This window comes from Oreochromis niloticus, linkage group LG22, assembly GCF_001858045.2.
Source record: "Oreochromis niloticus isolate F11D_XX linkage group LG22, O_niloticus_UMD_NMBU, whole genome shotgun sequence".
Lineage (NCBI taxonomy): Eukaryota > Metazoa > Chordata > Actinopteri > Cichliformes > Cichlidae > Oreochromis > Oreochromis niloticus.
This window is the reverse complement of record NC_031985.2, coordinates 28,972,834-28,998,639: the sequence shown is the minus strand read 5'-3', so window position 1 is coordinate 28,998,639 and position 25,806 is coordinate 28,972,834. Positions and strand designations below refer to the sequence as shown.

At 43.0% G+C, this 25,806-nt stretch overlaps 2 protein-coding genes across 6 annotated transcripts; both read left to right on the top strand.

The window, feature by feature from the left end:
- Positions 1–9,874: 9,874 nt before the first annotated feature.
- On the top strand, positions 9,875–13,749 carry LOC100712440 (serum amyloid P-component). Of its 2 annotated transcripts, XM_019350313.2 has the most exons (5): positions 9,875–9,938; positions 10,108–10,162; positions 11,658–11,760; positions 11,849–12,146; positions 13,414–13,749. In XM_019350313.2, the coding sequence occupies exons 1-5, from the start codon at positions 9,894–9,896 to the stop codon at positions 13,630–13,632; spliced, it is 720 nt and encodes a 239-aa protein (XP_019205858.1). In that variant the 5' UTR covers positions 9,875–9,893; the 3' UTR covers positions 13,633–13,749. The 2 variants fall into 2 exon arrangements, with proteins under 2 accessions (XP_019205858.1, XP_019205859.1); XM_019350314.2 differs by lacking the exons at positions 9,875–9,938; positions 10,108–10,162 and adding an exon at positions 10,430–11,207.
- Positions 13,750–19,159: 5,410 nt separating this feature from the next.
- LOC109196457 (serum amyloid P-component) lies at positions 19,160–22,506 on the top strand. Of its 4 annotated transcripts, XM_019350457.2 has the most exons (7): positions 19,160–19,302; positions 19,576–19,616; positions 20,748–20,862; positions 20,998–21,052; positions 21,357–21,459; positions 21,561–21,852; positions 21,946–22,506. In XM_019350457.2, the coding sequence occupies exons 1-7, from the start codon at positions 19,279–19,281 to the stop codon at positions 22,159–22,161; spliced, it is 846 nt and encodes a 281-aa protein (XP_019206002.1). In that variant the 5' UTR covers positions 19,160–19,278; the 3' UTR covers positions 22,162–22,506. The 4 variants fall into 4 exon arrangements, with proteins under 4 accessions (XP_019206002.1, XP_019206003.1, XP_019206004.1 ...); XM_019350458.2 differs by lacking the exon at positions 20,748–20,862 and having other exon boundaries at positions 19,211–19,370; XM_019350459.2 differs by lacking the exon at positions 20,748–20,862 and having other exon boundaries at positions 19,219–19,302.
- Positions 22,507–25,806: the final 3,300 nt, after the last annotated feature.

The window sequence follows — 25,806 nt, the reverse complement described above, 5'->3', positions numbered from 1 at the left end:
AGCGCTTAGCTGAATGGGCCCCAGATTACGCATAAACCGGCCTAAGTGAGGACCACGGGTCCTCTGTGTTCCGTGGGTAGTCTGTGACCCCTTAGGAATCGCGATGGGGTATTTCGCCACCCCAATCCACATTCGTAAGTTACGATGGCAAACACTGGGGTCTGGAGGGACCCCCAACCAACTCTCAACTTCACATAATCATCATCAACATCATCATCATCATCATCGTCTCCTTCTCCTTGGTCTTTCTGCCCTACCCTTGCGAACGCTCAACTTTACAGAGGGCAGTGTTCACGTCAACCGGCTAAAGTGAGGACCTCAGACTCTCCCTGCCTCCTAGTCCTCCTACCTCCTTCTGTTCCGTTCTCCTGCTCCTCGAAGGCGAGCACTTTGCCGGATGGGCCTCGGGTTATGTGTAAACCGGCCTAAGTGAGGACCTGGGACTCTCCCTGCCTGCTAGTCCTCCTTCCTCCTTCTGTTACGTTCTCCTGCGCCTCGCAGGTGAGTGCTTAGCCAGATGGGCTAAGTTACTCGTAAACAGGCCTAAGTGGGGACCTCGGGCGCTCTGTGTTCCGTGGGTACTGTGTGACCCCTTAGTAATCGCGATGGGGTATTTAGCAACCCCAATGCACATTTGTAAGTTACGACGGCAAACACTGGGGTCTGGAGGGACCCCGAACGGCCGGAGGAAACAACTCTCAACTTCAAATCAACATCATCATCGTCTCCTTCTCGGCAGTGTTCGCGTAAACGGGCCTAAGTGAGGACCTCGGACTCTGCCTACCTCCTAGTCCTCCTTCCTCCTTCTGCTCCGTTCTCCTGCTCCTCGCAGGTGAGTGCTTAGCCTTATGGGCCTCGGGTTACGCGTAAACCGGCCTTCGAGAGGACCGGGGGTGCTCTCTACTCTACGATTACTAAGGGGTCACAGTGTACCCACGATGGGGTATTTCGCAACCCCAATGCACATTCGTAAGTTACGATGGTAAACTCTGGGGTCTGGAGGGACCCCAAACCGCTGGAGGAAACAACTCTCAACTTCACATCATCATCATCATCATCATCATCGTCTCCTTCTCGGCAGTGTTCGCATAAATCGGCCTAAGCGAGGACCTCCCTGCCTCCTAGTCCTCCTTCCTCTTTCTGCTCCGTTCTCCTGTTCCTCGCAGGAGAGCGCTCAGCCGTATGGGCCCCAGGTTATGCGTAAACTGGTGTAAGTGAGGACCTCGGACTCTCCCTGCCTCAGCATCCTCCTTTCTCCTCCTCCTCGGTTCTCCTGCGCCTCGCTGTCAGACTCTTTGCTTTGCAGAGGGCAGTGTTCGCATAAACCGCCCTCCATGAGGACCTCGGACTCCCCCTGCATCCTTGTCCTCCTACCTCCTTCTGCTTTGTTCTCCTGCTCCTGCGAGCACTTAGCTGGATGGGCCCCGGGTTACGCGTAAATCGGCCTAAGCGGGGACCTTGGACTCCCCCTGCATTCTTCTCCTCCTACCTCCTTCTGCTCTGTTCTCCTGCTCCTCGAAGGCGAGCACTTAGCTGGATGGGCACCGGGTTACGCGTAAACCGGCCTAAGTGGGGACCTCAAACTCTCCCTGACTCCTAGTCCTCCTACCTCCTTCTGCTCCATTCTCCTGCTCCTCGCAGGCGAGTGCTTAGCTGAATGGGCCCTGGATTACGTGTAAACTGGCCTAAGTGAGGACCACAGGTCCTCTGTGTTCCGTGGGTAGTCTGCGACCCCTTAGGAATCGCGATGGGGTATTTTGCCACCCCAATCCACATTCGTAAGTTACGATGGCAAACACTGGGGTCTGGAGGGACCCCCAACCAACTCTCAACTTCACATCATCATCATCATCATCATCGTCTCCTTCTCCTTGATCCTTCTGCCCTGCCCTTGCGAACGCTCAACTTTACAGAGGGCAGTGTTCGCGTAAACCGGCCAAAGTAAGGACCTCAGACTCTCCCTGCCTCCTAGTCCTCCTTCTTCCTTCTGCTCCATTCTCCTGCTCTTCGAAGGCGAGCACCTTGCCGGATGGGCCTCGGGTTACGCATAAACCGGCCTTGGCGAGGACCTCAGACTCTCTCTGCCTCCCTGTCCTCTTTCCTCCTTCTCCTCGATTCTCCTGCGCCTCGCTGTCGGATGCTTAGCTTTGCAGAGGGCAGTGTTCGCATAAACCGGATTCCGTGAGGACCTCCGACTATCTCTGCCTCCTTGTCCTCCTACCTCGTTCTGCTCCGTTCTCTTGCTCCTCGCAGGTGAGCGCTTAGGCAGATGGGCTCCGAGTTATGCGTAAACAGGCCTAAGTCGGGACCTCGGGCGCTCTGTGTTCCGTGGGTACTCTGTGACAACTTAGTAATGGCGATGGGATATTTCGCAACCCCAATGCACATTCGTAAGTTACGATGACAAACACTGGGGTCTGGAGGGACCCCTAAACGTCGGAGGAAACAACTCTCAACTTCAGATCATCATCATCGTCTCCTTCTTGGCAGTGTTCGCGTAAACCGGCCTAAGTAAGGACCTCGGACTCCCCCTGCCTCCTAATCCTCCTTCCTCCTTCTCCTCGATTCTCCTGCGCCTCGCTGTCGGACGCTTAGCTGTGCAGAGGGCAGTGTTCGCGTAAACCGGCCTCTATGGGGACCTCGGATGCCCCCTGTCTCCTAGTCCTCCTACCTCCTGCTCCTCAGTTCTCCTGCTCCTCGCAGGCGAGGGCTTAGCTGGACGGGCCCAGGTTACACGTAAACCAGCCTAAGTGAGGACCTTGGACTGTCTCTGACTCCCTGTCCTCTTTCCTCCTTCTCCTCTGTTCACCTGCGCCTCGCTGTCAGACGCTTAACTTTTCAGATAGCAGTGTTCACTTAAACCGGCTTCCTTGAGGACCTCGGACTATCTCTGCCTCCTTGTCCTGCTACCTCCTTCTGCTCCGTTCTCCTGCTCCTCGCAGGTGAGCACTTAGGTGGATGGGCCCCAAGTTAGGGACCCCCAAGCGCCGGAGGAAAGAACCCTAAACTTCACATCATTATCATCATCATCATCATCATCTTCTTCTCCTTCTTGGCAGTGTTCGCGTAAACCTGCCAAAGCGAGGACCTCGGACTCTCCCTGCCTCCTAGTCCTCCTTCCTCTTTCTGTTCCATTCTCCTTCTACTCGCAGGAGAGCGCTTAGCCGGATGGGCCCCAGGTTACGCGTAAACCAGCCTAAGTGAGGACCTCGGACTCTCCCTGCCTCAGCATCCTCCTTTCCCCTTCTCCTCGGTTCTCCTGCGCCTCGCTGTCGGACGCTTAGCTTTGCAGAGGGCAGTGTTCGCGTAAACTGCCCTCCATGAGGACCTCGGACTCCCCCTGCATCCTTGTCCTCCTACCTCCTTCTGCTCTGTTCTCCTGCTCCTGCGAGCACTTAGTTGGATGGGCCCCGGGTTACGCGTAAACCGGCCTAAGCGGGGAACTCAAACTCTCCCTGCCTCCTAGTCCTCCTACCTCCTTCTGTTCCGTTCTCCTGCTCCTCGCAGGCAAGCGCTTAGCTGCTGGGCCCCGGGTTACGCGTAAACCGGCCTATGCGAGGACTGGGGGTGCTCTCTACTACGTGGGTACACTGTGACCCCTTAGTAATCGTGATGGGGTATTTCTCAACCCCAATGCATATTCGTGAGTTACGATGGCAAACACTGGGGTATGGAGGGACCCCGAAACGTCGGAGAAAACAACTCTCAACTTCACATCATCATCATCATCATCATCGTCTCCCTCTCGGCAGTGTTCACGTAAACGGGCCTAAGTGAGGACCGGGGGTGCTCTCTACTCCGCGATTACTAAGGGGTCAAAGTGTACCCACGATAGGGTATTTCGCATCCCCAATGCACATTTGTAAGTTACGATGGCAAACACTGGGATCTGGAGGGACCCCGAACCGCTGTAGGAAACAACTCTCAACTTCACATCATCATCATCATCATAATCATCATCATCATCATTGTCTCCTTTTCGGCAGTGTTCGCGTAAATGGGCCTCAGTGAGGACCACAACTCTCCCTGCCTCACCATCCTCCTTCCTCCTTCTGCTCCATTCTCCTGCTCCTCGCAGGTGAGCGCTTAGCCGGATGGGCCCCAGGTTACGCGAAAACAGGCCTCCGTGAGGACCACGGACTCCCCCTGTCTTCTAGTCCTCCTACCTCCTTCTGTTCCTTTCTCCTGCTCCTCGCAGGCTACCGCTTAGCCAGGTGGGCCCCGGGTTACGCGTAAACCGTTCTAAGTGAGGACCTCGGACTCTCTCTGATGCCCTGTCCTCTTTCCTCCTTCTGCTCCGTTCTCTTGCGCCTTGCAGGTGAGCACTTAGCCGGATGGGCCCGAGTTACGCGTAAACCGGCCTTCGCAACCCCAATGCACATTCGTAAGTTACGATGGAAAGCAATGGGGTATTGAGGGACGCCGAACCGCCGGAGGAAACAACTCTCTACTTCACGTCATCATCATCATCATCATCATCGTCTCCTTCTCGGCAGTGTCCGCGTAAACCGGCCTAAGTAAGGACCTCGGACTCTCCCAGTCCTCCTTCCTCCTTCTCCTCCGTTCTCCTGCTCCTCGCAAGTGAGCGCTTAGGCAGATGGGCCCCAGGTTACATGTAAACTGGCCTTCATGAGGACCGGGGGTGCTCTCTGCTCCGTGGGTACACTGTGACCCCTTTGTAATCGCGATGGGGTATTTCGCAACCCCACCGCACATTCGTAAGTTACGATGGCAACCACTGGAGGATCCGCTGGAGGAAACAACTATCAACTTCACATCATCATTATTATCATCATCATCATCAATGTCTCCTTCTCGGCAGTGTTCGCGTAAACCGGCCTCAGTGAGGACTTCGGACTCTCCCTGCCTCCCTGTCCTCCTTCTGCTCTGTTCTCCTGCTCCTCGCAGGTGAGCGCTTAGGCGGATGGGCCGGGGTTACGCGTAAATGGGCCTAAGTGAGGACCTCGGGCTCTCCGTTGCTCCCTGTCTTCCTTGCTCCTTCTCCATCGTTCTCCTGTGCCTCGCTAGTGAAAGAGCAGCTGCTTGGCCTGCCTATTACGCGAATACTGTCCTCCGTCTGGACTTCAGACACTCCTTGCCTCCTCCTCATCCTTTCTCCCTCTACATTGTTCTCATGCTCCTCGGTAGCGTACGCTTAGGTCTGCGGAGGGCGGGTTTCATGAACACCCCCTTCGGTGAGGACCTCGGGTTCTCCATTGCTCCTCGTCATCCTTGCTCCCTCTACATCCTTGTCATGCTCCTCGCTAGAGTACGCTTAGATTTGCAGAGGGTGGGTTTCGCGAAAACCGCCGTTGGTGAGGACATCAAGGTCTCCGTTGCTCCTCGTCCTCCTTGCTCCTTCTCAGTCTTTCTCCTGCGCCTCGCTATTGAAAGAGCAGCTGCTTGGCCTGCCTATTACGCGAACACCGCCCTCCGTTTGGACTTCAGACACTGCTTGCGTCCTCCTCATCCTTGCTCCCTCTACATTGTTCTCAACAGCCTCGCTAGTGAAAGCGCAGCTGTTTGGCCTGCCTGTTACGCAAACACGGCCCTCGGTTTATGTTCCTCGCAAGCCTTATGCTTAGGTCTGCGGAGGGCCGGTTTCGCGAACACCCCCTTCGGTGAGGCCCTCGGGCTCTCCGTTGCTCCTCGTCCTTCTCACTTCCTCTCCTTCGTTCTCATGTGCCTCGCTAGTGAAAGAGCAGCTGTGTGGCCTGCCTATTACGCGAACACCGCACTCCAGTTGGACCTCGGGCTCTACGTGCCTCCTCGTCCTCCTTGCTCCCTCTCTATCATTCCCAAGTGCCTCACTAGTGAAAGAGCAGCCGTTTGGCCTGCCCATTACACGAACACGGCCCTCCGTTTATGCTCCTCACTAGCGTATGCTTAGGTCCGCGGAGGGCGGGTTTCACGAACACCGCCCTCTAGTTGGACCTCGGGCTCTCCGTTGCTCCTCGTCCTTCTCGCTCCCTCTCCTTCGTTCTCATGTGCCTCGCTAGTGAAAGAGCAGCTGCTTGGCCTGCCTATTGTGTGAACACCGCCCTCCAGTTGGACTTCAGACACTCCTTGCCTCCTCCTCATCCTTGCTCCCTCTACATCGTTCTCAAGCGCCTCGCTAGCATACGCTTAGCTCTGTGGAGGGCGGGTTTCGCGAACACAGCCCTCCGTTTGGACCTCGGACCCTCGCTCTCACGGGCCCTGCTGGCGAGCCCTTAGCTTTGGCGTCTGTGAGGAACCCACCCAGTACCTCCCCCCCCCCCCCACACACACACACAGGAGGCAGTGAGGAGGAGAAGGAGGTTGTTGCTACGCCTGCGTCGCGAAACTAGGGCTCATTGTGTGTGCGCCCGGAGCAGCTATGGGGAAACACATGGGACAACCAACCAGTTTGGGGCCATGGTTTATTCAACGTGTATTTTCAGTTTGGTTTAACTTGCTAATCTGACATGAAAGACTTTCCTTTAATGTCCCTTAATTTAACCTCTTTTTTCTTTCTCCTTTTCTTAGCTTACTGAAAATGTTGCCGACCAAAGGCCGGATCCAGGGGTGTGTGCTGCTTGTGCTACTCGCTTTATGTGGACAAACTGCTTGCTGTCAACATCGATACAAAAATAACAAAAGAATAGCCTAGTGTAACGTAATGTTTTATTTTTTATTTTTTTCTAGAATGATTCAAATGTTACCATCATTTCCCCAACCCCGCAGGCTCTGTGACCCGTGAAGAACTGAGACTCCTTCTGGTCGGTAAAACAGGATCGGGAAAGAGTGCATCCGGAAACACCATCCTGGGGGATGCGTACGCTTTCAAAGAGGACGTTTCGCCCGAGTCTGTCACCGACAGCTGTCTCAGGCTGCGTTCACACCGAACGCGATAGAGGCGAGCGAAAACGCCCTAAACGCCCCTAATTTGACGCGTGCACATTCGTACCTCAACGCGTGTCCAAGAAAAACCCATCGCGCCTCAAAATTGCATCTTTCCACGCGCGTGGACCGGAAATGTGGGAGGAAGTTGTGCCAGATGTGTTGTGCTGCAGATGTCCTCTGAATAAACACATTATCTTGTTAGCGGAAAGGTATTTGTACATCAGTGGGAAAATAGCGGGACAGTAGGCGGGCTTGCTAGCTTTTGCGCGGCTTTATCGGGTCAGTCTGAAAATTAAAAAGGAGAATGAATGAACTTACCAGGTTGCCCGATCTCCTCACTTCTGTGCCTCCAAGCTCGGTCCTTTTTATTCCTGTCTCGGTAGAAGTAGCAGCTGGCATCATACAGCTCTGGGTGATTAGCCACGGCAGTGATGAGTTTTTCCTCCATACTGAATGAAGAATGAAGGGCTTTGGTTTGATCTGCCCCTGTGACCTGGTTACAGCCACGTCACCGGCCTCCTGATTGGTTGTCGGGGCGCGATTTGACACCGGAGTTCATATTTTCCAACTCCAGCGGTTGGCACGGTACGGGCGTGTGCACAAAATGCAACACACAATCTGACACGCGTGGTTTTCTTCGCGAGTCAAACGCGCCACACTGACGCGCGTTTCACGGGTTTTGGCGTTTTCGCGACGCAAATCTGCTTCCGCATGTTCGCTGGATGCGCAATCGCGTGTCATCGCGCTCTTTCCATTGACTTTATTGATATTTTTATCATGTATTCACAGCCACCGGAGGCGCTGTACAGCACCGAGCGCCTGAAACACGGACAGTTTGTTGATATTGTAATCAAAAATACAGCCCCCGGGGGTGGGGGGGGGGGGGGGGGGCGTTTTAAAAACGCACCCCCCTATTGCGCATGTCCCTAAATGATGCTTACGGATAGGTCATCATTTCCCTCTGTGGCTGCCACTCCCATTTCAGGCTCTATGACGTTCGTCCACAGGAGGCGCTGTACAGCACCGAGCGCCTGAAACACGGACAGTTTGTTGATATTTTTTCATGTAAACCTTTTTTTTTTTCATGCAAACCTGTTCTTGACGTATCTACTGAGATTCGTTTGTCTTGAAAGGCTGATTCAACCCCGTTGTTGACTTTTATTTTGCCTTGCAGATTGCCTCAGTTGTATCGTGAGTGTAATTTCAAATAAAATAAAATAAAACTCAGAAGCGTCTGTGTGTTGTATTCTTCTTCTTCTTCTTCTTCTCATTATTATTATTATCATTATTGTGATTATGCTTCATTTTCATGTACTGGGGTATCAATGACCCCCATGCTGCCGCAGCAGCTTCTGTGCGTGGTCCCCAAGTGCTACGTTTTCTTTCCCGATCCCCTGACGAACCCATTAGAATCGCTCTGGGGCACTCTTCGACCCCAAATGATCGTTCTGTTTTTTTTTTACATTTTCATTCACCTGTCTCTACTGAGGGTGGGGTACTCTGGGACCCCCGGGGTCTGGGGCTGCCCTGAAGGGGAGCACAAGGGTTAACAGCGGCCTCCCATGGACGAACATGATAGAGCCTGCCTGAAACTAGGAGAAAAATAGAAACGGGAGTGGCATTCAGGGAGGGAAACGTGGGTGTACGGGGCGCGGGAGCCAACCCTGATGCTCGGCCTGTGAAATGCGACCCAGGGGTACTCTGGGACCCCCAGGGTCCGGAGCTGCCCTGAAGGGGAGCACGAGGGTTAAGCCTCATCAGCTGTTTAGGCTGTCCACCCTAGTCCAGTGCTTAACTCAGGTTTCTGATTGGCTTTTTAGCATCTACCTTGTATTAAACACGAACAAGACCGAGACCATGATCATAGCTCCTCCTGAACTACATTTTAAAATCAGTCAGGTTCTTGCCCCTTTCTGTTCTTCTGCTAAGTCAAATATTCGAAATCTGGGAGTAATATTTGATTCTTCTCTGGGCCTTGACTCACATGTAAAATCTCTGTCTCGTTCCTGTTTCTTTCATTTAAGGAACATTTCTAAACTGCGAAAAATGGTCTTCTTAGCTGAACTGTAAAAAATTGTTCGTGCATTTGTGTCATCGTGTTTAGATTATTGTAATGCCCTGTTTACCAACTTTGACAAATCATCTCTTTCTCGCCTCCAAGCTATTCAAAATGCAGCGGCCAGGTTACTAACGCGTTCTAGCAAGCATGCTCACATTACTCCTATTTTATATTCTTTACATTGGCTCCCAATTGATTTTAGAATTCGTTTTAAAATTCTTGTTTTAGCATACAGAGCACTAAATGGCCAGTCCCCAGATTATTTATCCAAGCTTTTTACAAAATACACTGCTGCTCGTTGTCTCCGCTCACAGACTCAGAGTTTGTTGGGTTTTCCCCGTATACGACTGAAGACGAAAGGGGACATAGCCTTTCAGCCTGTGACACCAAGGCTGTGGAACAGTCTACCACCACAACTATGTTTGGTTGACTCTGTGGAATCCTTTTAAAAGCAGTTAAAAACTTTTCTGTTTAAACAAGCCTTCTGATGATCAACGCTTTTTAAATTTTAAATTTTATTTACATTTAACCTTTTATATTGTGTATATTGTCTATTTTGTTACTTAACTTTCTGTTTATTTTAATGTTTGTGTACAGCGCTCTGTGACTGCCTGTCTGTGAAAAGCGCTTAATAAATAAACATTACTTACTTACTTACTTATAATTGAGAAGACTGTCAAAACATACTCTACTCTGCATACTCAGCATGCTCTAACTTATGTCTATGACCCAAAGACATGAATGTTAGTGATTGGTGATTCAAACTTTGCTATAGGTGTGAATGTGAATGCTTTCAGATTCCCTGTAAGTTGTAAACACACGTGCAGGAAGTAGGAAGCTGGAAATTTACAGAAACAATGACTGTCATAAAAAAAAGTAATCATTTACAACAGCAGCCATGGTATAAAAGGAACTATTCAGCACAGTTAAAAAATAAACCATTCACAAAAGGACCCAGAGTATAGAAGGCATGTTCCTGCACTGTTGCACAAAGAGTCCTGACACTGTATCAAAGGTAAGATATGATTTTCATTGTGAAGCAAAATGTATTGCATGTGCAGAAACTCTTCCAGTTTTTACCTGTATTGTGGTGCGGAAGACTGAGGAAAGTGACATCAGATATATTTGTATCACCAATACCAATATACAATTTGAATTGTTATGTTTGTATGTCTTTGTATTAGATGCTGCTGGTGCTTCTGCTGGTGATGCTGACATCGTGCACTGCCATTCGTCAAAGTACTTTTTATTTTTTTATTTATCTTAATTATTAAGTATTTAACATATGCAACCAAAATTAATAACAATAAAAGTGTATTAGACTTTAGAGTGTGTAGCCTACTGTGCTGATAAATACTAACATTAGAGGTATGTTACTGTTTACCGTTTTAGATATATACCAGCTCCTTCATCCTTATTCAAAAGAAAAGCAGGAATAGATGTCACAGTCCTGGGTCGGTGACCCGGTGTTTCAGTTTTTTGTATTTCACCGTGGTGGCTTATGACTTCTAGTTTTGTATTTCTAGCACTCAAGTTCTTCTCTGTTTTGTAAATTCTGGTTCTTAGGTTTTGTTTGTGTCCTCGTGTTCAGTGTAGGTTTAGCTCAGTGTCAAGTCTGTGCCTGTCGTGTGCTTCCTGTTTTACTTTGAAGGTCCTATCTCATGTCAGTGTTTCTAGTTTCGCTTCCCTTGGTCTCATCAGGTTTGATTGCTCCCAGCTGTGCTCTCCTCCTGTGTCTCATTCCCTCGTTTTCCCTCAGTGCATTTAAGCACTGTGTTTCTCTCTGTCAGTGTTGTGTCCTCTGCATTAGTTGTGTGTTCCTCACTTGTCATGTTTTGTCAGGTTATGTCATGCCACGTCATAAACTCCCAGTTTAGATCATCCTTCCTAGTTTGAGTTTTGGTTTTATTTCTAGTGCTCAAGTATTGTGTTTCTAAGTTCCTTTTCTGCCAGTGAATAAAAACTGCCACCTTTAGGTTTAATACTCTGTCTCAGTCCTGTGTTTGGGTCCAACCACTGCCTGCCACACAGCTTACAATGACAAGAGACAGAATATGTTTAAACACCACACCATACGTTCACTTGTCACTTGGCTAAACCAATTTTCCTTCCTTTCAAATTATATACCTATTATTGTAATTGTTTTTTTAATACATTTGATACATAGTGTTAGAGGCAGGGATTAGTTCCAAATATATCAGAAATAATCAAAGACTGGCAAATATCAATATGCAGTGATCTGAGTTTCCAGCTAGAATGTTTCAGGGCACACAGATATGGGCAGGTATTAAGGAGGGAAAAGTCGAGCTTTGAAAGGTTGCATTTAACATTTTCACTACCAATGAAATTTGTATACATTCAATTTGAATGCACATTGGTAATGATAAAATATTGCATAAATGATAAATCATATTGCATAAATCATTGCATTACAGCTGCTAATTCATCTCTCGGCCATTTCGCAGGAACAGAATTCCTATAGTTAATGTTTAACGTGAATGTGAAGTGTTGTTCTATTGTGAAGCATTAGCTACACTAGTGCTGTTGCTCTATGGAGGGCAAACTTTGCCATAAAAACAGCTTCAACAAAAATCATTATTCTGTTTTGATTTTAGGTTTTCGCTAATATTTTTTATTAATTCATTTTTATTATAGTATGCTGCTTATTACTTCCTTTTCTATTTGCATTATTCATATGTTTCTCTATTTTTTTTTTTTTTTTTTTTTTTTAAAGATTTGTCAAATAAAATATTCACCTTCCCACAAGAAACCAACACAGCTCATGTGAGGGTGACTACATCAAGACAAGATCTGAGAGCTGTAACCATGTGTTTCAGGTATTTTTGATTAAACAAACTGAATTAAATAAAGAAATATGAAACTACCGCATATCAGACTATTAAATCATTTTTTCACTGCTTTTAGGTCCTTTACTGACCTCAATAGAGACTATTCCTTGTTCTCTCTGGCTACACCCTCTGCTATCAATAACTTCCTGATATTCAAGAAAGCTGCAAATGGCTTATTTGAACTGTGGGCCAGGAACAAAGCGAATAAAGTTGAAGGGATTGCCTACAAGTTGAACACATGGCATTCTATTTGTTCTACGTGGGACGCTACCTCTGGACTCATGCAGCTGTGGGTCGATGGAGTCCCCTCAAGTAGAAAATTTACCAGCTCTGGATCCAACATCAATGGACCCATTATCATTGTCTTAGGACAGGTACCTTTACAAAGCACCACACATAGCAAACTGTTACTTTATCTTCAAACAAACAGACACTGACAAATATAATACAAATTCAAAATTTGATCCATTTGTTCATGTTCATGGACATGTGGTTCATTGCGGCATAAGAGCGTTTATATTTGGAGTATGTTTTATGGGCTACATGTTTTCAAGAGTTCCAAGACCAGATGTTTTACCTGTAATCTGGAAGTGCTGAAACAAGTGTTCGATGTATTTTACACTAAACATTTTTTTCACATTTTCCCAGTGACCAAATTTAAATATTTTTTACAGTAGCCCATTTGCCATGATCCTAGAGACTCCAGACATTTCTGTACTACACTGTCTCCAATATATGTATAATATACTCTGGGGCTAGAAGAAATTATACATTTGAATACTAAAACACATAAATGAAATACTCAAAGTTTATTAGATCATGCAATTTAAAGATGTGTCAGTGATATCACCAAACTGTTTTTAGCCAGTGATTACAGAGCTTGACTGGTGTCTAACTGTAGATGATTTTGCTTGAGACCATACAGTTAGACATATCAAAAATATGAAAATATAACAGAATAGCTGTGCTGCCAAAGTGACACGTATTGTATTCTAAGTGCGTTATGAGTGATTTGTACTTTGACTTGTGCAACCAACTCACACCTCTAGATATTAACTGAATGATCCTTTATCAAATTGGAAGCACTGTTAGTTCCTTGAATCCAGATGAGTAGATATTGTTTTATGACTACTTGACAAAAAGCATAGAAACAATTTAATGAACTGCACTGTTGGCCAAACATATGTTCACAAATTCATTGATTGCATTTTGTGACTATTTCATTAGAATGAATTGAGCATACATTCTACCAGCACATTTGACACTTTCTGATGTGCCATTTCACAATGAATATCAGACTGATTAAAAATCTGTGAATTGTTTGCATGAATGTCTTGTGAAAGATCATCGCTAGTGATCCACCAGAGGAAATTCTGAGAGATCTAAAACATCTAAAAATCACAGAGGTGCCCAAGAAGATGATCTAGAATAAACTGTTCTGTGCTAAACTGCCTAAGCTAAATATCTATGGTAACCTATGCTGGCAAAAATTTTAGTGTTACCAAAAGTCCGAGTAAAGATTCAAAAAGTTTCCAAATGCCCCGTAGAGTCTGTTCAATTTCTTAAATATTTATTGTGTATATCGGGGGGGGGGGGGAAGGAACAATACATCTTCTAATTAAACTCTTTGCCATTTCTCAGGAACAGGATACCTATGGTGGGGGATTCGACATCAAGCAGTCCTTTGTTGGCATGATGTCCGATGTCCACATGTGGGACTACCCCCTTTCCCCCTGTGAGATCCAGAACTACTCGAATAATCGGAGCTTCATGCCAGGCAATGTGCTGAACTGGAATGCGTTTGAGTTTCAGATTGTTGGAAGAGTGCTGATAGAAAACAAACAAGAGTTGTGTCAATAGGCAAGAATTCTGAATTCTTATAAGATTTTAAAAATCAATATCTGAAGTTGGATTTTATGTTAAAGACAAAGGTTTAAATTTTAATTTTCTGAAAAAGTACAAAAACTGTCTGTACTGTCTGTGTTGCAATGTAAATGTGTATATATCTAAAATCAGGTCTGTTTTTTTTTTTTTTTTTTTAAGAATTTTTACTTTTCTACACTTTGTTTTTTTTCTGTTTGTCTGATAATTTTTTGGCGTAACTCTACTGTTTCTTTGATCTTTTTGTTGTATTGTTAGTGTTGCATTATTGATGTAAAATTTTACAGCATATTTTTAAAAATGCTCAGTGTTGAAATACTTTGGACAAATATATTATCTTTTTATACATATAACAAATTGTGTTACTGTTTTCCATTTCAATTATCTCTGTTGGGTTTTTTTTACTACTTGTGTACTGGAAGCATGATCAAAGCAAGAAGTCTTGCTTTTTATAATAATATTTAAATTCTATTCAATATGCATTAATTTCATATGTATGTCTTTTGTAATAGTATGATAATTCAACACTTTTACTGGACAATCACAAAACAAGCAGGAGAACTGGGTGGTGTTATAAACACCATATTAGTGGACCGTGGCCGGAGGTCTCATTGTTGAAGAGCCAGTGAATGCAATGAAAAATGAACCATTTATACCAGCAGCCACAGTATAAAAAGCACCACCCTGCACTGCTGTGTATAAGCTGCTGACACTGCATTCAAAAAAAGATTTTAAATGAACTGCAAATTAAATTAAATGCATGCACAAAACCCTTCAACTTTTTACTTGTATCATACTGTGAAAGGATGAGAAGATTAAGTCCAAACTTGCCGGAGATAATCTAACAATACCAAACATCATGCAGTGAGCTCAGTGGAAATTATAATAAAAATTAAATAAAAATAATATTAAAATTATAATAATTAAAAAGTAATTCATTACACTACTCATTATTTTCACATTACTTTGTAAAATGACCTGAAATTAATTGTCATGCAATTACCAGTTAACAATATAAATCTTAGCCTACTGTTTAGCCTACAATACACCAACACAAATCCCTGAGGACACACATTAATCTTTGTTCTTTGTTTTAGTTTTTACATGCGAACACAAAATAAAAGCAATCACCAAGGTGATATTACTGTAGAAACATGTAAAGCTAGAAGTGAAAGCTAAAATGCTGCAAATCATTCTGCCTTTACTGCTTGTTGAAGTTTAGGGTCTGGTTACTGGGCTGAGGTCATAATGTAATATAAATTTATATATCTACAATAGGGAAATAAAAACTCAGGTCTGTCTCATTTTTAAGAACTTTGAAAAGAAACTTTGATTTTCTAAGATGTTTGTTTTTATGTTTGCCTGAAAACACCCACAAACACAATAGTGCACCCAGGAAATGGGCTGAAATCAATAATAGAAGAATAATTCAATCCAAGTTGGTGCAAAGGGATTGTAAATTGTGTGTGCAGGTAATATTGTTAGATGCTAGATAATGCGATCTCAGTGGCTAAATGTTGAGCTTTGGGCAAAAAAGGTGCTGCATGTATTGTCGTGTAACACCAGACTCCTCTCTCTCTCTCATCTTCTCTGCACTCAATCATTTGATTAATTTTGAACTTCGTGCCTATGAGGTTCTCCTTATGTTTTACAGAAAGAAATAGCTAAAAACTTCCTGCCTTTTCAGTGCGTGGTGAGCTACTGTGATCCAGTTCACAAAGACATGAGGTCTCATGCCACAATTCAGGTTGCCTGCGCTAAATTTCCTCTCACACACTTAAGAACATCATTACGGTAAAGCAATATGTTGGCAGTTGGGCATATACATATTGTATAACCCTGTGAATGTTACAGAAAATAACAGGAATCCTGCTCACCTGATGTTGCCTTTGGGCTCTTCCACAGAAGACTGTTATTTGCCCTCTGGCCCACACATGGTGACCAAGCTCTCGACATCAGTGATGATCCTTAACATGATGCTGAAATTGCAAAGGTGTTTGTGAAACTAGTCATAAGAAAAAAAGAAAAAGTTTTCAGGGATCTAAATAAAGCAGGTGTGGTGGTAGTGTTGCAGAGGTCCACAGAGAGATTACCTTGAAGCGGAACTCAGCCAAATTTAAAAAAGGTATTGTGCATTTTATGGATTGAATTACAAACTTTTTTGATCAATTTGCATGCATATTTTATGTGCATTTGCATTAAAATAAATAAATTAAAATAAATAAAAAAAAAAAAATTATATATAGCCTATGTGTGTGTGTGTGTGTGTGTGTGTATGTATATATATATATATATATATATATATATATATATTATATATATTATATTTTAATAAATTTGATTTACAACTAAAATTTTACACTTAACACAACCAGGGGAAAAATCACTGAGTGAGAAACTTGCACCCTTAATTCACTGCTTATTTCGTGTTGTTATTCTTTTCAGCTGCAACCTCAGAGGTGTTTAAGTGGTATCTTTGAGCAAATAAGTAATAAATATAAAAACAAACTTCAAACATATGCTTAGTCTCTGTTCAAACTTGATATAAGGTCAGCAAGTGCAAATGGGTGTTCTATTTTAAGATCATATATTAATGCTTATAAAACAATAGAATTTCCTCCTGGCAATAGAGGAAAGAGAAATCAAATAATAAAGTTGCATCTAAGAATCTATATTTATTGCCGACACTGATCAGGGAAACACAAAGACACTACTGAAACACTTTAGATCAGGGGTCTCGAGCTCCAGGCCTCGAGGGCCGGTGTCCTGCAGATTTTAGATGTGTCTTTGATCCAACACAGCTAATTTAAATGGTTAAATTACCTCCTCAACATGTCTTGAAGTTCTCCAGAGGCCTGGTAATGAACTAATCATTTTTCCAGGTGTGTTGACCCAGGGTGAGATCTAAAACCTGCAGGACACCGGCCCTCGAGGCCTGGAGTTCGAGACCCCTGCTTTAGATCCTCGCACTATCATCGCTATGAGGTCTGAGGGATAATGCAGGAATTGTGGCACTGTTTCCAAAGAACTGATTGGTCAGATGGTGATTTCATCCCTCACTTGCTCAGCATAAGCAAACCCTTATGTTTTTAGAAATGGCAACATTTTTATACCGCAGACTCATTATTTTGTCTTACCTTTAGTTATCACTATTCTAATCATTTGATTTTATCATTACGTCCTGGTTACGTTACAGTAAACTATCCTCACTTTTTTACTCAGTTTAATAGTGACTGTATTCAGCTCTGTGTCAAGGACATTGCTGTTTTTAAAAACCCTGATGTAGCCATGTGCATGTGTGCTTGTGGTCTTCATTTCAGTAGTAGTAGTTTTAACTGACAGTCCTTTTTTCACCCTGGAAACATCCCACATGCAAGACGAACCAGTCATGCAAACAGATTTATTTTACATGGCACAAAAAAGTTTGTAGGATTTTTGTCATTCCCCAGTTTTACTTAAAAATGTTTCCTAGACATAAATGTAATTTACCAGACTTCTGCACGCACAGAGGGAAAATAAAACTATTGTGTGGACTGAAATCATGATTCCCTTATATGAAGGAACATTACCATCAAGATAATAGGTATAATTAATATTTTGTTCACCGTTTCATCAGCCTCATGGCTTGTGGTTTTACTGACAGGCTGTTACATTTTATGTTTTTCATTGCCAAATTTCTGCACAGCAGCTCAGTGGTTACAAGGTAAAGTCTGACACTCTGACAGTTGCCTAAGGCTCTTTATGCAGGTCACTGCTTAGTGTTGTCCTCTGCTGCACCATACAAATGCTGTTTTATAACAAACTTCTCAGAGAATAACTTGCATCTTGTGCCATTTCCTCTTTATGTCTGTTATGCCACACTATATTGTTGACAGTTGTTTATTCACATTGTTTCATATGAAGTTGAGAAGCAGGTTCACACTTGAAACACTCTTCCCATCATAGGCATGTAAATGCTGGCATATATGTTCGTTCTTGCTCTTCCCTTCCTCATTCTTTATTTGTGATTCTCTCTCACAGATGCCAGGCCTCACTGAGCCCTACTTCAAAATGCAGCCTTTGGCGTAGCTAGTTATTATTATTTATCTATTATTTTCATTATGCTAGTGTGGTTCTTGTTGATGAAATACCAGACCTCCTACTGCTACCTCTGTAGTATTAGTCTTCTTTTACTTTGTGATAATATTTGTGAGAATGAAACATTCCCTCTTGTGTTGAGTAACTGATAAGAAAACCAGTTTTGCATTTAAATCTTGTTGATAACAAATGTTTTACAAATACAGAGTCGATTCCCAGAACCGTCACAGAAAAGTCATTTTCTTCTGTTTTTGTATGTTTGTCTTTCTCTTTGTCTTTCAGCAAGATAAGATTGGGAAAAAATGCTTAGCTAAATTTCCTGAAACTTGATGGAGGTAGAGCATGAGCAATAGATGAAGCCATTAAAATTTGATGCAGACTCCAATTGCTTTAGAAAAATATGCAACTTTTTTTTATGAAGTTATAAATTATGAAAGAGTAGTACTGTAGTAGTTTGATATATTGCATATTCTAAACAATAGCAATGTCTTGGGCACAGATATATACAAAGATGCTTCGATGTATGAATACCTGAGGACCAGTTACACCTATTGTTCTGCACTTTCTTGTTAAGAAGTGTAACAAAGAATAATAGTACTCATTTCCTTTCAGTATTAACACAACATTAAAATAGTACAGCATTTAATATTCATGATTAGATCTAAAGTCAGCTTCAAACCTGAGCGTAAAAACTGTTAAAATGTTCAAACTGATTCGAAAGTTTTGCTCTATTTCTCGCCTGCCAACTACATCTCATCCTGTCTGGAGGTGAAACTTGGGGAGTCTTTCCCTGCTGAGTTCAGTGTGCTCTGCCTAGTCGTTTCAGTCTGATCCCTCTCCAGGGTTCATCCCTCCTGTTCATGATTCTGTTCTCCATGACAGATACATCACAGATATCCTCTGAAGACATGGTGTAATATTTGGATGTGACAGTACAAATAGGCCCTTGATGTTGTGCTTAGACAAGCCATTTCAGCTAATCAAGAGCAATGACTTTATCAGACAACTGGCAGCTGCTTATCACAAGTAATCAACCTTTATTTAACTTAAGTCTGACGGTAAGTCACAGTAAAGGAAAAAGAAAGAAATCAGGAAATACTGTCTCGCATATCAAAATGCAAACCCTTACAAAAAAGGACACTCACAAAAGAGCTTCTAACTCTCATCAGTGCTAGTTAAATAAACAAATTCTGGACTTCTGACTAACGAAAAGATCAGATAACTGCAGTATGAAGACTATCTGAAAGACCAGAGGACTGAAGCACGATCCTAAACTTTGGTTGCATTTGTTGAAAAGGTGGCATTAAATTAAAGTACCATATTATGATGGCGGGGTGTGGTCTGTGAATCAGCTGCAGGAGCGGTGCAGTGGGTTCAGGAGTAATGCCAGGGGAGGCTGGCCGGCGCAGCTGGTGATAGTTATCTAATCATGCCTCCCCTATTTCTTCTCTATCTCTTCCATCTCTAATATATTGCATCCTTTAGCAGATTGAGGCATCTAACACCACTGACAGTTACATGTAGCTTTCCCAGTTTCTTGGTTTGCACATGAATTTTAAAAAGAAACACTTTGTAAGCTCCTGTAGTCTGTTTTATTTTGACGTCTCATATGACTAGGACTTCAGCCAAATTACCTTTTAGTGGGTCTGCTTGTAGTCCTTAATGCCTCAAATTAATGATGCAAGGATGTGTTTATCTTTTTTAAATTGCGTATACGCTGATTTATTTCCTTGTTTCATTATTATGAGTTTTATCACCCACATTATTGAATTTTTATCATTTGAATTTTTATTTTAACTTTCTCTCACACTGTCCATCCATCCATTCTCTTCTTATCCTCATCAGGGTCGCCAGGAGGGGCTGGAGCCAATCCCAGCTACCACTGGGTGAGAGGCAGGGCACACCCTGGACAGATCGCCAGTCTGTTGCAGGGCTAACACAGAGAAACAGACAACCATTTACACCTTTGGGCAATTTCGAATTACCGATCAACCTAATCCCTCTCATCCACTCTCAGCAACTCCATTAAAACATATTCTAAAATAAGAAGACAATATTTTTAACACCAGCACAATCCTGACCTTTAAAGTTCATTCTTCTTAAAATGGTCACATTTACAGTAAACTGGTGAAATACCTGTTGCACACTGTTATTTAGCAGGACGTGGTGTAATCATGAATGCTCCAACTGAATTGCACATTGATTCCAGCTAGAATGGGGAAGCTGTGAAGGCATGAACTCAAAATTACAGTTCATTGTTGATTTTGACAAAGGCTTTTTGTCTAATGGAAAAGAGCCAGAGAGTTAAGGTGGCTGTACTTTCTTTTCCTTCTGAATTGTATACCTATATTGTATCACCCCAGTGCAAATAACAGTATTGATAGCTACATCCAGCAGGTTGATTAGGTTCATTGCTTTTTTGGGTTACATATGAAATATGAAAATAAAATTGTTTCATTGTAAAGAAGTACTATGTAGCACAGCCAAACACCTTTTTAGTAGCTTTCTCCATTCCCTAGCTTGATGAAGGATGGTTAGGTGGTTTGCACCTTTTGTTACAAAGACATCAGCAGATGCTAAAACTGAGGAATTTTACAGTATTTTGAAAAATATTGGTTCAAATTATTCATGTTTTAAAACACTTGGTGGAAGACGTCTTTAATAATTAGGCTATTTAATAACATGGTTGACTTTTTAAAAGACCCACCCAGAATGAGTATGGAGGAAATAAGGAGAGCGACTACTACTAAAGCTACTCAGAAAAGAAAGCTTGTCTCAGAGAGTTCAGGCTGTGTTTAAGAATAAAGGTGGTCATATTAAGTGTGGTTTGGTATGACTATCTTGTTGTGCAAACTGTGTTTTTGCCCTCGCATGTTTCAGTAAATCGCTGGACTTTTTTTCCTAGCAAAAAATAAAAGGGGGGGAACAAGACTTTTGCACATTGCTGTACATCATTTAATCTTGTATTAAATAATAGTTAAATGTATATTTCTATACTAAATGGCTAATGAGGCCAGTAGTAATAGTTTTCCAGTGTTGAAGCGCACAGTAACAAGAATGAGGAAGCAGCAAAGGTATAAAACACACAATTCCAGTTTGTTCTCATCACATCGTCTTGACACAGACTTAAAGGTAAGACATGAATAAGGATTAAGGTGACCGCACTCCTTCTATTTTCCACTGCCTATTATATGAGGTCAGGAAAAGCTGTGCGGCAGCACCGAATTCATTGAACTGAATTGTCTGGTTTATTTGACTTTTTATCAGATGGCACTTCTGATTCTCCTGGTAATGCTGACAGCATGTGCTGCAATGCCTCAAGGTAATACATATGTATTCTTATTTATAAGAGAAAATCAAAAGGGCGTTTTTACGTTGATGTTATATGAGTCTTAAAAATACTTTTATCAAGGATGTCTTATACCTTCATGTATAAAAAAGGTGAATAGAATATTTAAAGTGTTATTAACCATCTTCAGTCAGGTTCATCCAACTTTTTGTTTCTCTGTAATCAGTTATGTAATGGCTAAACTGTGCACAGTGTTGAGATGTACAGTATGGCATCAGATTTGGATTTTTTCTTTTTTTAGTCATGACTTGATCTGTCCAACACGCCTTTTTTGTAGATCTCTCTGGCAAAATGTTCATCTTTCCACAAGAAACTGACACAGCTAATGTGAGACTGAGTACATCCATGCAGAGCTTCACAGCTGTGACAGCCTGTTTCAGGTAGTTTTGAAACGATAACTGCTTAATGGAACCAACGATTGATATGATTACAAAAGCAACATGTCCTGTATGATCATTTTATCTTACCATTGTTCCTGCAGGTCCATTACAGACTTCAGCAGGAACCACAACCTTTTCTCTCTCTCCACACCCTCTTTCCACAATGGCTTCCTGGTATTCAAGGAAGCAGGAAATAATGTGATTGACATCTATGTCAGAAACAACAGAGTAACATTTACAGGCCAGGATTACATGCTGAATACGTGGCAGTCTATTTGCACCACTTGGGATTCCGAATCTGAACTGGTGCAGCTGTGGCTTAACGGAAAGCCCTCAATAAAGAAATTCATTGGTGGATCGGTCATCACTGATCCAATTGTTATCGTAGGACAGGTAAATTTATACTTTCTGGGTATTCTGGAGAATTTATTTATGTATTAATATAATTCTGTGAGTACTCATCCCAACTCTCTGCAATTTATACAGGAGCAGGATTCCCATGGCGGGGGATTTGACATCAATCAGTCTTTTGTTGGGATGATGTCTGATGTCCACATGTGGAACTACGTCCTTTCCCCTTGTGAGATCCAGCGTTTCGTAGAAGATCTGAACTTCACTCCTGGGAATATGATAAACTGGAGGGCGCTGGAGTTCGAGGCCACAGGCAGAGTGCTGGTAGAAAATAAGATCACTTGTGAATAAAGTTACACTATAAATAAATAAAGTCATTAAGAAGAAGCTTGAAAATATCTGCAGCTGGTCTTTGGTTAGGGTAATGTCTTTAATCAGTTTCATTTTCATGAAAAAATCAATCTTATGCTTAATCAGAATAATCAATTAAAAAAAAACATGTTAATTAATTTCTTTGTGTGTGTATTATGGTTTGGGGTTTCTCTTTAACACCAGCTCCTGTCATCAATAATCTAAATAGTTTCCTCAGTATAAATACTCTTCCCTGTGTTTTCTGCCAGATTGTCTTGGTGCAGCGAAGCATTACGATATGTGATCATGTGTCATTTTATTTCTCTAATCTTCTTCTTCATAGTTCATTAAAAACAATCATTTTGAACTGCAGTCTTGTGTCCAGTGTCCTTTATGACTATACTGACAAACCATTATACCTCTCACTGGATCAGGCAGCCATCCCATCCTGTCTAAAATCAGCCACAATCATCCCAGTGCCGAAGAAGTCTCCCATCTCCAGCCTGAATGATTACCGCCCTGTGGCCCTCACACCGGTAATCATGAAATGCTTTGAGAGACTAGTCCTTCAGCACATCAAGGATTACCTCCCCCCAGAATTCGACCCCCACCAGTTTGCATACCGTGCAAACACATCCACAGAAGACGCCATCGCCACAGCCCTCCACGCTGTGCTGAGTCATCTAGAGCAGCGGCAGAGCTACGTCCGAATGCTCTTCGTGGACTACAGCTCAGCCTTTAATACAATCATCCCGGACATCCTCATCACCAAACTGATCACTCTTGGCCTCCCTCCTCTCACATGTGCCTGGATAAAGGACTTTCTCACAAACCGGCCCCAGACTGTAAGACTCGGCCCTCATCTCTCCTCCACTCGCACACTGAGCACCGGCTCCCCACAGGGGTGTGTGCTGAGCCCCCTCCTGTATTCTCTCTACACCCACGACTGCAGTTCGACCCACAACAACACTCTCATCATCAAGTTTGCTGATGACACCACGGTAGTCGGACTCATCTCGAAGGGAGACGAAGCAGAGTACAGAGAGGAAGTCCTGAAGCTGGCAGCCTGGTGTTCAGAAAACAACCTGGCACTGAACACTAAGAAAACCAAAGAGCTCATTGTTGACTTCAGGAGACACAGCACCGACTTGGTCCCCCTCTACATCAACGAGGAGTGTGTGGAGAGGGTCCACACCTTCCGGTTCCTTGGTGTCCTCATCTCTGCTGACATCTCCTGGACAGAAAACATCTCAGCGGTCGTCAAGAAGGCCCAACAGTGGCTGCACTTCCTGAGAGTCCTCAGGAAGTACAAGCTGAACTCCAACCTGCTGCTCACCTTCTACCGCTCGTCCATTGAGAGCCTGCTAACCTACTGCATCACGGTATGGTACGGCAGCTGCACCAAGGCAGATAGAGTGAGGCTCCAGAGTGTGGTCAAGACAGCACAAAAGATCATCGGCTGCCCTCTCCCCTCCCTGATGGACATTTATTCCTCCCGCTGACTCAGCAGAGCAGCAAACATTATCAAGGACAGCTCCCACCCTGGCTTCAACATGTTCAGCCTGCTTCCCTCAGGGAAGCGCTACAGGTGCATCAGCACAAAAACCCACAGACTCAAAAACAGTTTCTTCCCCAAAGCGATAACCACCCTGAACTCACACATGCACCGATAACACAGCCCCCCACTTCCCACTTCCTCTATGGACCACCACTGTGCAATACCAATTCTATGTGCAATAACTCAACTGTATATACACAACACTATTTATTACATATTACTTTCTTTTTTCTTCTTTCTTAAAAATACGGCCTGTATATTGTACATTTTATATATATATTTATATATATATATATATATATATATATATATATATATATATATATCTTTTTCCCTATGTTATACTGTCCATATGTACATAGCACTGCAGAACTGTACCCCCCCCCCTCCCCAGCATGTTTACACTGAGTAGGAGATGCTCTGTATCTCATTGTACAACTGTATAGTGACAATAAAGGCATTCTGTTCTATTCTATTCTATTCTATAACACTGTAGTATAAAGCAAGGGTTCCCTGGACTTTTTGACCTCTGAACATAATTCAGTTCCCCTTTATGTGTTATCATCCATGTTTATGAAGACTGACTCAGCTCTTGGCTCCCCTTGTGGAGCTCATCTCTACACATTCATCTAAATGTGAGTAAATTCTGCTTTATGTTATCTTTATGATTGTAGCCCTTGAAGGCAGGATAGGAGGAATACTTGGGCTCCTGCACGAGTGTGCCCGTGAAGTCATGTTGATTTATTCACTGTAAAACTGCACAGCTCACATTAGGATCAAATTAGGACAAAACCCGAGGAAAGGCAGAATATCAGTGCTTTAAAAGAATTTCCTATATGTCACATAGACGGTCACAAAACTATATTCAATTTTCCACCTACATTTTTACAACCATTAATCCATCTAATGCTCTATGATTTAATGGTTCATATCAGAACCAGTGTTACTTAGTTCAATGCCTGGATATTAAACTGAGCAGCTTGTAATTATTCTATATTTCTCCTCTTTTTATGGCTTCTTAATTCAACTTTAATGACCGTATTTTTAAGCCTTTTTTAGATACGAATGCTTGGTATTACTTTATAGAAGACCAAAAACTTTAGTGATTTCTATCTTTGAGTAACTACTTGGCAGAGCTTACCAAGAAAACATAGCAGGTAAAGTGGAAATAATAAATCTAACACTGCTCACTTTAAACACTTCACTTTTGACATTTGTGCTGAATCAATTAAGCATATGTGCTGTGTGAGAACTCAGAAAAAGCCCCTTGTGATAGGCTAGCTGCTTCCTGATGTAATGGAGGGCAACTTTTACCTCAACACAGTGAGGGAGATGAGAATTTCTAAAGGTCCAATCCTCCAGACAATGGGAAACACTTTTGCTTGAGGTACCATTTGCTCCACTGATGTGCTCGGCCACAGTGAGTGCACCTCATGCTGCGCTGAAAATGTAAGTCTTTAATGCAATCCTGAAGCTTACATGGTTTGCTTGCATGAAAAAAAATAAATGTGAAGATAGCATATGGCAAAATTTGTTTTAAACAACACTGTTTTTAAAAAAAAAAAAAAATCTTTTTTCTTTTTATTGAACCTGAAGACCTTAAAATTTAATAGTTCAGGGAAAGCAGAAATATTGAAAATGTGAAGTGGAAAAAAACTTCAGTAGATCCTTCTTTGAGCACTGTGTGTATTTGGGTTTTGATAAGAGTTCAGTGAATACTTCTTAAGACCCTTTTCTGAATGTTGAATGTCTGCAAAGCCTTGGATTTCTCTGAAAGAAACCATGTGAGACAGGACAAAACAAAGAAAGAACAACACAGTTTTTACCATCTATTCTTCGTGAAAATGCAGAAATGCAGTCAAGGCTCAACACTCAAATCTAAATTAAATATAAATTAATAATCAGGCTAAGTATGCAGAGGCATATTTCACATGAATCTTAGTTTAGAATATTTTTAACTTTACAAAAATAAAGACATTTGTCTGTGTAGTCTGTGATTTCAAAAGCACTTTTACACAGCAGATGTGATACTATGAGGCCTTACCCAGTGCTGGGAATGTTACTCAAAAAAAGTAATATATCACACA